The 12616-nt window shown below is 34.5% G+C and overlaps 1 protein-coding gene across 2 annotated transcripts in view; it reads right to left on the reverse strand.

The window, feature by feature from the left end:
• The window catches only part of OSBPL10 (oxysterol binding protein like 10), an 88967-nt gene that overhangs the window by 9822 nt on the left and 66529 nt on the right, over positions 1-12616 (reverse strand). For both annotated transcript variants that reach the window (XM_014052801.2, XM_014052803.2), the window contains one exon: positions 2019-2165. In XM_014052801.2, the coding sequence (XP_013908276.2) occupies positions 2019-2165 (147 nt within the window). The remainder of the gene's footprint in view (positions 1-2018; positions 2166-12616) is intronic.

Raw genomic sequence — 12616 nt, forward strand, 5'->3', positions numbered from 1 at the left:
TGCTGCTCACACAAGTGGAGCTGCAGGCAGTGCACCCACAACTTGAACGGGCCGGTTCCAAACAGGCCACGGCCCAGATGTTGGAAATCCCTGGTTTAGACAATTCAATAACAAGTAAAATATAAGTTTTTTAAAATAAATAGAAATATAGCTAATTTGGAGCTACTATACTTTCAGATTTTTTTTAAAAAAAGCAAATTATCAAAGAAAATATTAATAAGCACACATAATTAATTAGCTAGGTATATTTAATGAGATAATTAAAATTATTAATTTTCACTCTATTGCTGTCATATTATTCGTTATGACTGATATGTTTTCTATCTTGTCTTCAATTAGCTAATAATATTTAAATATTATTTTATTCCCGCATGTGTAAGCAAAATTATACACTTCATTTAATCTCTACTTCAAATAGCCCTTCCCTATTAAATTCATTATATGAGATCAAGCCAACAAGCTCTTTCTTTTCATGCATTATTCAGGAAAGTGGTCTCAACACTGATGTATTCAATTTCTTCATTGATCAAAATAAGTTATTTGCTGAGCTTTCAATATTCCAAAGCACATTCAAGGGAACAGACCAATGTAATTAGAGCTTTTTTCAGTACCCTTTTATTAATGCACAGATTAAATACTAGGCTCGTTGTTCTTTATTCCTTATATTCCAATATATAAAACATTTTTCCAAAAGTCTCAAACCTAAAACATTTTAAAAATAATGAAAAGTAGACAAAATAAATGTTAATATTTTCATACCGTATATAAATAGCTAATGTAGAAGAAAATCACATGAGTAGTCAATAGTTAATCACAGCTAACAATTCTACTTGGTTGCCACTATAGCAGCTCTTACTGATTGGAAAGATACCTATTTGATCATTAGCACAACAGAAAGATATCCCATTCTCAAGTCCTCTGGCATTTGCTAACTGTTGAGGAAAAGGAATCTGTTTTTTGAATGTATTCAAGTTCTAATGAGTCTACATTTATCTCATTGTTTCTATTTTTGGGGCACAAAGAGAGAAGATTAGTATTCAAAGAATCTACCTCAGACTACATTTTCACAAGCTTGGTTTTTGGCTCAAAGAATTGGGGTGTGTGGAAATTTTGATGCAAGGTAATGATTTTGATTGTGTGAAGGATGACCACATTTTCCTAACCCTGAGTTCTTGTCTTCCATAGATCAGATCTAGATTGTTTTCAAAGGTTCAAGTTCACTTTGTCCCAGATAAATTTCTGTTCTATCTATTTGGGATGTCTTCAAGCCTCTCCTTGAGAAATCATAGAGGTATAAAAACAATGTTTTAAATAAGTGAAAATGGTTAACTTGAGTGATCTGACTTTCTAATAAAACAAACTGTTATTGGTTTAATTAACCTTCTCGTAGCTTTGACCATTCTTCCTTGACTATAAACTTAAATGTTTGGTTATACATTATTGGTGATCCAAAGGGTTAAAATAAAATTTTAATTTTCACATTCCTAGCAACCTGAAATGATATAAAGTATATATGGAACACTTACACTGTATGTGTATAGATTAATAATGAGGGAATTATCAAAATCTACAAGGTTAGAAGTTTATTCTATAGAAAAACAGTTTTCTTCATTTCCCACAAACATGTTAAATTACTTTGTTTTTAAAAAAAGCAGAATTCAAAAAAAATATTTTCACATTTTTTCTTATTTTTTTCCTCTAGAAGTGGATATATCTCAATAGCAAGGATCCAGCTACTTCCCAAGAGCAACTGGAAACGCATACAGTATGCCAGAAATATTTAAAAAGCCAGTTTTGATTCTAGGACTGTGAATTATGAAAAAGAATGGTTACTTTCACCTTATAATGAGACTGAATGAAAAAGCTTTCAGTCCCTGAAAAATACATTACTTGTTTAAAAAGTTAGGGTTTTGTATATATACAATTGAAGCAAAAATTGGAAAAGCAAGTAAACAACATGATAGCAAGTATCACAGATATGGAGTAAAGTCACAAAAAAGATTGAAACAAACACATACCCTAGTTAGATCCATCCCAAGTCTCAGTTGTGAGATAATATGAAGGATTATACTTTGCTGATCATCCAAGGTTCCTAAATCATCCTCTTCAGAGTCTTCAGTGTCTGTCACCTCATCTTCAACCAGAATCACTTCACGAGTTGTATGCTTAAAAATAGAATATAGTTAGTATTCTGGACATAAATAGAACAATATGGCATATATTCAAATAAGCTTATTGTAGCATTCTTTAAAAACACTATGATTACATCTAAAAAGTCATGCAAAACTGATTAGCCCAGATCTGATATTTTCTATATGCATGGAATGGGACTGCAATATGTTGACCAGAAATCTTAGAAACTGTGATTCCAACATATTTTGAGAGTACTAACTTTGGGAAATCTTAATTTAAAATGTCAAAGAATATTAATAGGTTCTCCACTATAGAGTCATAAAAAGAATCATCAGAATGAATCTGAGCTAATTTACTAATAAAATCATCAAACCTCTTAAATAAATCATTGTATTCATATCAGTAATTATACTGGTAAATATATTCTTCTCCTTCTAAACTATCTGGAAACTATGGAAACTATGAAATTAATACAGATATATAAAGAGCCAAATATCTAAAATAATAATGAATGAGTTTGTTATATTTTCTTTGAAAAGAAACACTTTTAGTTGTGTTAAAAATAGATCAATACCAGACATAAGATTGTAATTCACTCTTTTGTCTTATGTTGAAAATAATGGCAAATGAATATCTATTTATTTTTCACAAGCATAAGCTAGTGTTTCAGATACAATGCTATATTAAATACTTTAAGAAGTCAAACATAAAATCTGTCATCAAGAAGCAATAAATGTTATTTAAAATTAAGTCTAATTTTATAAATTTGAAATTTCCATTCCGGGATCAGAATCATTATTCAGAAGTATTCAACCCATCAATTATTTGATTGTCCAGCTTGGTCTTGGGTAGGTTGACATTCCTAAAAATACTATAATCAAATTAGTACATGGGATATTTTGATGCTCTTATGTTTGTTAAAAATGAAATTGTTCCATTGTAGCAACTGTTCTTGAAACTGAACAAACACATAATTTGAAGATTTACTATCTACAATTTACCAGACAATCAGACACTATTATAAACCTGAAGCAATTATATTAAATGCAAGTCACTTCCATAAATTACTGTGTAAAAATAAGCTACCACTGAAAAACAATAGGACTCTAAATGTTACAGGAACTCCACATATTCATTTAAAATGAATGAGTTGTTTGACAATGAAGTGAGAAGAATATAAATTTAGTAAACAAACAAAAAACAACCAAATGAATAAATTAATAAAATTATTAAAGTGTCAACCTTGGCAACTTTCAGAAGCAGTGACATCAACTCCCAGAATTCCCAGCCAGCATGGGATTCTGGGAGTTAAAGTCCACACTTCTGAAAGCTCCCAAAGTTAAGAACAGTATGTTAGTATCTTACTTGAAAAGTAATTACAAAAATGTAAAATTTATTACAAAAACGTCTATATTAAATATTAGATAATTGCAATGTTTATGAAAAAATCATGTTTTCTGTATCAATAGGACAATATACTCTTGCATATCAGTATTGCCCTAAGCAAATAATCTATTTCGCTTTCCATGGTACCAGAAAATGAATCTTTGAACATCTAACTCAATACACAAAAAAGCTACCCATTATAATTCATTAATTAGACAACTCTAATTTATCAAACATAAAACATTACATACATTTTGGGAATGGAGATTCAGCATTTTTCAGTCTTGGCAAGTTTAAGATGGGTGAGCTTCATGCTGCCTGGGAAATTCTGGGAATTGAAGTTCATGCATCTTAAAGTTGCCAAAGTTAAGAAGCATCTGTCTACACTAGAATTAAGATTTCCCATTCCTGTTTTATTTAGAGTTTGGTGCAATTAAATGAATCAGATTTGTTTTCATTAAGAAATAGTGATTAAAGCGATATGAAACATTACTGGACTTTTTGTGAGAAACTGAAATTAAAAGTTTATCTGGACTTTGATGATTAAATAATGAATTATGGAAATAATGTAGGCAAATGTTAATCTTAGAGTAAGAGCTTAATATGTTTTTTTATTTATATCTGTACCAAAGAAAGTTGGAAATCATTCTTTTTGTTTTCTTTCTTTTTCTTTCTTCTTACACTTTCACTCTTTTTCTTTCCTGAGCCTTTTCTTTTTTCAAATCGGTTTTTTATTTGTTTATCCCTAAGCTTTGTATCTTTTTTGATGTATAAAGGATCAAATACTCATTATAATTCTACATTCCTTATTTACAGAAATCATATCAAAATTTAGAATGAAATCCACCTGGAGTCATCTTATATAATGCAGACTCTGTGTCCTCTAGCCAAAAAAGTGTTTATCGATAGAAAATAATATTTGTAGCTCAGGGATGAACTGTGGGCTCCTTGGTGCGCTCTGAGCTTGAAGGTTTTCTGCAGGTGTTTCATTACCAAACTAGGTAACACCATCAGTACTAGAAGGGAGTGGAGTTTTCTTTTATTTTCATATACTAGTGGCTTACCCTGTCAGTGTTGATCAGTTACTTCACACAAAGTGTCTTTTATTGGTGCCAGGTCTCTACTGTCTCAGGCAGAGAAGGTCTATTCTGTACCCCTCCCTCAAATGTTCTTTAAAATACAGAGTTTCCCAGCATTCCTTTAATAACCTCCAACATGCAAACTGTAGTTACTCATCCCAAATGAATCCTTTTTATCTGGAGCTTCAAAATTTGCTGTTTGCTGAAGAGGTGTATACCCTATTTCCCTGAAAATAAGACCTCCCTGAATAATAAGTCCAATCAGGCTTTTCAGCGCATGCGCTAAAATAAGCCTTCCCCTAAAATATTTAAACGAATGTGCAGCTGGTCTCTGGGGAAAGGGAGGAACATGCCCCACATGCACCTGCCATCCACGCGGAACGGCCTCACGGAGGCTGCTCCCGCAAACTCTAGCTACTGCCCATCTTCTCTTAGTGGAGGCCGCAAAAAGAGCGGCAGGCCCAGTGATGCTAGGGCTGGCAAGTGTGTGTCAGAAACAGAAACAGAACCTCCGGCTCTCTATGGGTGAGCCAATCCGCGAGCTGCAGGCTGAGGTTAAGGGGCCTCCTGCACCTCAAAAATTATAAGATCTCCCCAAAAATAAGGCCAAGCGCTTATTTAGGGGATCAAAAAATAAATAAGATCCTGTCTTATTTTTGGGGAAACATGGTAGCTAAAAGTCAGTCTACATTTAGTGTAAATCTGGCTTTGGAGATATTTCTTCATAAACAAATAAAAATCTATTTTCTGTGCAGTTTACACTCCTTGATCACTGGACCTGGATGTTACAAAGCAAAGCCCACATTTTGCAATTAACCCCCACACCCCGTTTTGGCTGGCAGAGTGCTGCAGGAAGCTGAGTGTTGTCACGCCCCCCTGGCCATGGCCACACCCATCCTGCTACACCCACCCAGTAGGTCAATAGAGCAGTGAACCAGTTGTTAAATTATTTGAATCCCACCACTGGTTTCATCCCTCAAACAACAGCAGAAAACATAAACCACAGTAAGAAAGCTTTTCATATCTCTGTTAACAATGAATGTACCATGCTATTTAATTTCTCAGATACACACTATTAATTCAATATGTTTATTATTTATTTAATTTGCTATAAAATGTTTGTTTTTATATCAACTATGAAGCGCAACAAAGTACTGATTCACACAATTATCTGCTTAAAAATGCATGAAATGTAGCAGTGAGAGTTCCTTGACATTTTAATTTACTTAATTTTAGGGTTTTTAACAGTATTTTTTTTAATTAGACAGATCAAAATAAAACCAGACTACTTTAGATATAAATGATGAGTATATTTAAAGGAGTCTTTCTCTTTTTGTTATTTTAGTCCAAATATTAGAAAGCCAATGTCGCAACGATACGGATGTGCGGTTCCGATGCTCCGAGACAGCAGCCAATACTTTTGCCGCTGGGTGGTCCAATTGGACCTAAACCATCCCGAAGAGACAGTGAACAGGAAGAATACGTCTTGTTGACCTCAGAGACATTGCAAAGTCCCTGATCGATGCAAGAGAAGTTCTTCAAGCCAGCGACAAAAAATCCAGCCAAGGCCGACGAAGTCGGGGCAGCTCCAAAACAGAAGGATACGGAAAGAGAAAGTGTTTCCAGTTGGTGAGGAACTTTTACCATTTTAAAAAGAGACTGCCTATTTAAAAACTTTAAATTAATTTAAATTGAAGAACAGAAGAAAGAAGCGGTGGAATTAAATTTGGAATGGTTTTGGACAGGGGGTTATCTTACTTTTTAAATGCTATCTTCATGGATCGGATTTATGCAAGCTTTTAAAATGAATGGATTAAGTTTTCTTCTCTTTTTTTCTTTTATTATTCTCTGTAATCTATGGACTAAAATTTTCCTCTTTCATTACTGTGGGTGTTCTAACTCATTTAAGAATCAGACTTTTTAAAAAAACTTGAAATACAAAAAACATACAAAAAGAAACAAGGAAAATTGCAACATAATACTGCTACTCGGAGGCTGGAAGGTTTGCATATTGGAAACAAAACATTCTTTTTTCTCTCACTGATTATTTTGGCTTGGCACTACAAGGTCTCACTGCTTGGTTATAGAGAGTGATAAGAATAAACGCGTACAGATGTCCCTTTGAAGTATGAAAAAAAAGTGAAAACAAAACCTTATTGTGAATCTATGCTTAATTTTATTAACCTTCCAAGCCAAAGCAGCTGTGTTTGTTAGTGGGAGATAATGGCACAATTTCAACAACAGAAGGAATCTTAAGTCTGCAAAAGATATTCTCAGAAATAAAAAAACTATCAAATACATATATGAGAGGATAGAAAAGAAGCTGGAAGACTTAGAGCATCTAACAGAAAAATATGATGAAGAAGTTGAGGATGTTTATCAAGTGGAAAACATGGTGGTTAAACCCAAAAAATTGAAGTGGAAAATGAATATAAAGAAATTAAATTTGCTGATATTTATGGTGATTGGTTTGTCTCTGAAAATGGAAAGAGTGGAATACTGAAAGAGGAACTAAATGGAGGGGAAATTTATCCCAGATGGCAAGATACAGAAGAAGAAAAAACAAAAGAATTTATGGACTTAAAGAGAGAAATTTTATTAGCAATATCATTGATAACACACTGACAATCAAAGATAAGCTGATTAAGGAAACAGAAGGACATCGAGATTACAAGAGATTTTATAAGCAAGGAGTTGCTAAGAGAAGTCTATACAAAGTTGATTAAGGAGATGATTAGAGGATTGACACCACAAATGGCAGAAGATATGAGACTGTTTTACTACTGGAAAGATACAGGTTGATAGATGGAAGAGTATAATTTAAAACTAGTTAAACTTAGTGAATTTAGTGACAATAGATATGCTCAAAAAAATAATTGATAATGTTACTATTGTATACAATGTGTAGTGTCATGATGAGTAATCATTCACAGGTTGCAAAAAAAAAAAATTCGAGAGCTGTTTTGGTTATTCCATGTAATCTTTTATGTTTTTTGGCACGCTGAAGCTGAAAATGACCTCCATTTTGTCATAGGACATCACGTTTCCTGACAATTTAAGTAACTATGTTAAATATGGCAATACCTCAAAAATAAATGGAAATAGAAAATTAAAGTTTTATTACAATATTTTCATAAAAATTGTTTTTCGAACTGAAATGAGCTCACCTACACACACTAAACTCGATTTTTCTTCCTTGTGAAGCTCCTCTTAATGCATTTAGGCTTGTGAGTAGCATCTGGAATGTCTCTCTGAAGCATCCAATAGTAGTCTGCCATCATTGTAATGCTCCATTTTCCCTGGTATCTCCTTTCCATCTCTTTAATGTCTTGGTGGAATCATTCACTTTGTTCCTCACTCACAGCTCCCAAATTTTCAGGAAAATAGTCAAAATGGGACTGGAGGAAATGCACTTTCAAACTCATCAGGCAACCTAAAGCTTGAAATGCTTTCAGCATTCTTCCAGCAATCTTTTTGTAGTGATGATCTTTGTTATTGCCTACAAATTTCTGTACGACTTCTTTAAATACAATCCACCCTTCTTTTTGAGGATCCGTCATGGTATTGACAAACTCTTGATCAACTATAAGCCTTCTAATGTCTGGTCCGACGAACACACCTTCCTTCAATTTTGCCTCCGACAGGCGTGAAAACTTGGTGACCAAGTATTTGAAGCATTCCCCATCTCTTGGAAGTGATTTTACAAATTGCTTCATCAATCCCAATTTTATGTGGAGAGGTGGTAGAAGAACTTTATGGGAAGGTACCAAAGTTTCTTGGAGGACATTTTTTTCACCGACTGTTAGCACCCTCAGCTGCCAACTCTTCTTGGTCCAGTGATTTTGTCGGTCTCGACTGTCCCATAGAAACAGAAAACAAGGGTATTTGGTATACCCAGCTTGTTGCCCGAGCAGCATGCACAAGATCTTCAAGTCCCCACACACTTGCCAACCATGTCTTCATATTTAAGTTTATGAAAAACCAATTCCAAGTTCTCGTAGGTTTCCTTCAAGTGTACAAAATGACCTACAGGTATGGAAGCGTAAAAACTGTTGTGGAGTAAAACTGCTTTGAGACTTCCTTTTGAATAATCTATAAAAAGATCCCCTTGCTCTGAATCATATTGGATTTTAAATTGACCCATCAGACCTTCGACATTGATGTAATAAACCAACTTGTCTTCCTGAGCGAAGTAAGGAACAAACTCCTTTTCACGATATCTGAACAATGAAGATGATACTCATGGCAACAATAAATTCCTGCTTTTCAGCCTTGATCCGAGTAACTCAGTGGCATCTTTGGGGTGATTCAAGTCTCTTACCAAATCATTCATCTCCTCCTGAGAAAACAATTTTGGTCTTGTATCGTCTTCAAAGTCAGAACTTGATTCGTCATCTGGTTCAGGTATGACTTCATCGGAGCTAGGTATCTCTTCCAAGGTAGCAGGGGGATAGGGTACTGGTATATCTGTGCCATGGGGGATGGGACAAATTGCTGAGTGAAGATTGGGTATGAAATGGAATGCTTCCATTTGGAATTAAACCCTTTCACATCTCATGAACAAAAGTAACAGTCATCACTATGGTTCTTTTGCTCTTGCCATCCCATAGGAATCCCATAACGGAAAGATTTTTTCTTACCCTTGAATCAGTTTTGGAGGTCCTCAACACACCATTTGCACACTTTATGAGCGCCCAAACTTTATCTTGATCTCCAATTTTTAGTCCAAAGTATGCAAAGTATACTTTTTTCACAAAGTCTGCTGTTGTTTCAACACTGTATATTCACCACAGATGAAACAGAAACTGTCTGGCGAATTAATACACTTTCGCGGAGCCATAACATAACGGTTGAAGAATGACCAGCTAACATGAATTGCGATGAAAAAGTGTGAACAACCTAGAACCAAGAACCTGATGATGATTCGTGCACAAGTGTGGCATGCAGGAGAGAGCAACTCTGTGTCTGTACAGGAGAAGTCGCAGTGCTGGCCAGGCCCCCTGCACTGACCGGAGATGCCATATCTGCCCTGTGTCTCCCTCTCACTGGATTCTTCAGGAAAGATTAACCCCTTCTACCATTAGAAGCACAGACTTAAAGCTTGCTTAGCTTATGTATATATTGCTGACCATCAGATTTACAGTGCTATATTTTTTTACATAACTCGGACAAACCCTTTAAGGTTTTTATATCTTAAATGCACTTATGTGAATTAATTAATAGTAATTTGGACTTTAAATTTGGTTAAAAACCCATAATATAAAAAAATACCAAAAATTAAAAAAAATGATAAATTTGAAGACAATTTTGCATGTTGTGGCAAATCATGACGTCTAGGAGTTTTTTCAATATTTTATTTGTTTTCAGCACACCAAAATACATGGAAATTAGATGAAAATAATCAAACAGCTTTTTAGTCACAGACCTGTGTAATTGAATATGAATATTGAATGGTACCCATGAAAGGAAGATTAGAAATCCCTTTGGATTATATATAAAGGTTAATAAAAAAAAGAACTAAGTTAGATATAGTTAAAGCTTTGATTATTAGAGAGAAAATGTTATGATACAGGATATAGTTAAATAAAGGAGAGATAATGATAACAACATACATATAGATATGGGTATAAGATAAGGAAACGATGTAAATTGTAAACAGTGATTTGGAAAGGAGGATTAGAAAATTTTGTTATTAAATATTATGGATGTTTAGCTAGAATAGGACATAAGGATTTAGTGCCAATGGAGGATTTTAGAAATAGTAAATGAAAGGCCAGAATGTGGCCAGAATATGTATTAAATCTTGGTATATTTTATGATGAAGGACATTTAAATATATTCAAATGAAAATGGAGATATGATGATGGTAATATGTATAAATATCTGAGTTAAAATACTTGAGTTAATATGAATTATGTTTGTTGACTGTGGAAGAGACGCACGAAAGTCTTTTTATAACAAATTGATACACTTTCTACAGCATGTAAAGAAGAATGTTTCTTTTGAAAATTAAAATTAAAAATTTTATTTAAAAAAGAAGGCAGAACAATGTAGTCATATCTAAGAACAACACAGCTATACTACTCACCTGAGCAGAATATGGAGGTGTCCCTGGAAGAGAACTTGAATGGCAAGAGGCCATATAAAATTCTAGCACCATCAGGAAGAAGACTGTGCTAGAATGCTTTGGCCCGATGTACTAGGATTAACCCACATTATTTTTGATCTCTTGGAAAATTAGTTGCACTCTAACAATAGAAAGCAATGCCTGCAATCTGACCATGTAGATTAAAACAGAAAGAAATTAAGAGATTGAATACTTAACATACTATCACTGAAAGTTACAAATGTTTCAGTACATTTGTACAAAGCAGAAGAAAACAGGTAAAGAACGAGAACATAGAATAATTAACACAGAAATTAAAGCTACAGAATTGATAAGAAGCTAATGATTTAGCAGTGATAGAAGAAGGAGTGATGAAATAAAGAAGGGATGAGAAATTATAGAGAGAATAATGGGAAACTTAATTATAAATGATTGCTAGAATAAAAAGCAGAGCAAGACAAAAAGTTGAGCTATGATGTGAAAAGAGATAAGAGAGCATAATGGTCACACTGAAGAGCTGGTCTTTTTAAAAACAAAAACAAGATAGCTTTATGGGCAGCATAAGTTGCATTTATGCTGTCATAATCATCTACAATGATGTATGCAAGTCATAAGTCTTGTTCAGGATTGGATCTGTTGTTAGGATTTAAATTATGGCCAATAATATCAAAGCTCATTCTTTTAATATAGTATTGAAAGGATTAGAGCTTGTATAGAGTGTACCTAACTCGACTTCTGATATAGCTGAGAGAAGCTCCATTGTAACCTAATGCTCTATCTCATAGATAAAGCCTTCAGGCTGCCAAGTAGCCTAGCAAAGTAACTTGTGAAATGCAAAATGTGAATTCTGCCTGTTGTAATTAATGTTAGATAGCACCCTTTAACAAACTCTGGGCTATATGGCAGAAAATGAATTCTTTTCCTCTTTCTGAGGTCCATTGTTTTCAGAGCGCTGAGAAAATCATGAGGTTTGCATGAACGAATGAATATGAAATTATGTTTCTAACAGTATGATGATCTGTGCAAACTGTGTAAACTATAAGAAGTTCAAGAAACAGTTTTTGCGTGCAGCTTTTTCTTTTTCTCTCTGCCTGCTCTGTTTAAAGTGGGAGATAAAAGGTTTTCCAGTTTTGCTTTGGCCATAAATGAAACTGATTATCGGACTTCCTGCGGTGAAGTCATTGTGCTGCGGTTGAGGAACGGCAGCTCCCATAACCTATAACTCAAACCTCGTTTGGGCTCATTTTTGAGCACTGCGGAACCTGAAGGGATCTGCAGATTCAAGGGGAAACTCTGAAGACACTGGGGTGGTAAGACAAACCCCCCATTGGGTAGGAGAAACCCACTAAATGGACGAGGATCTATCCTGTCTCTTGCACAGGACTGGAGCGATGGTGACTGCATAAGAGGGAAGCAAATAGAGAAAGCATTTGAAATCGAGGCATTTGTTATCATCGACAACCCAAAAAAGGAAGACAATGTAAAACTGGCAGAGCGGGTAAGTTGGAAAGAAAAAGACTCTGTGGTGAAGACTGTTTTTACAGTCCAGATTCTTGCCAAAAAGTAGTGAGAGCTGAGGCAGAGAACTGAAAGTGGCAGCGTGAATAATAAAAGGGAAGTGGCCACAGAGGGAAACCCGATAGGAGAGGGAAGAGAAAGCAAAAAGCCAGCATTTACAATGGGAGCGGGATATATTGGCTGTTGAGAAGACCTGGAAAGCATACAAAGGATCGTATAACAGTCGGGCTGGTTGTTTTTTTTTTCTTATCCTTTCTGCTCTTTTTTTGCTCTTTTTATTTTCCAAAGAATAGCTGAACTTTGAACAGAGTTTCAATCGTAAACAATAAATCCAGGTAACGAAGAGCTCAAGTTTTTTTTGGCGGGTGTGGGATATTCTACAAGCATACAGTAT

This window comes from Thamnophis sirtalis, unplaced genomic scaffold (genome assembly GCF_051295495.1).
Source record: "Thamnophis sirtalis isolate CommonGarterSnake01/CBP01778 unplaced genomic scaffold, rThaSir2_p1.2 scaffold_4, whole genome shotgun sequence".
NCBI classification, from domain to species: Eukaryota; Metazoa; Chordata; class Lepidosauria; order Squamata; family Natricidae; genus Thamnophis; species Thamnophis sirtalis.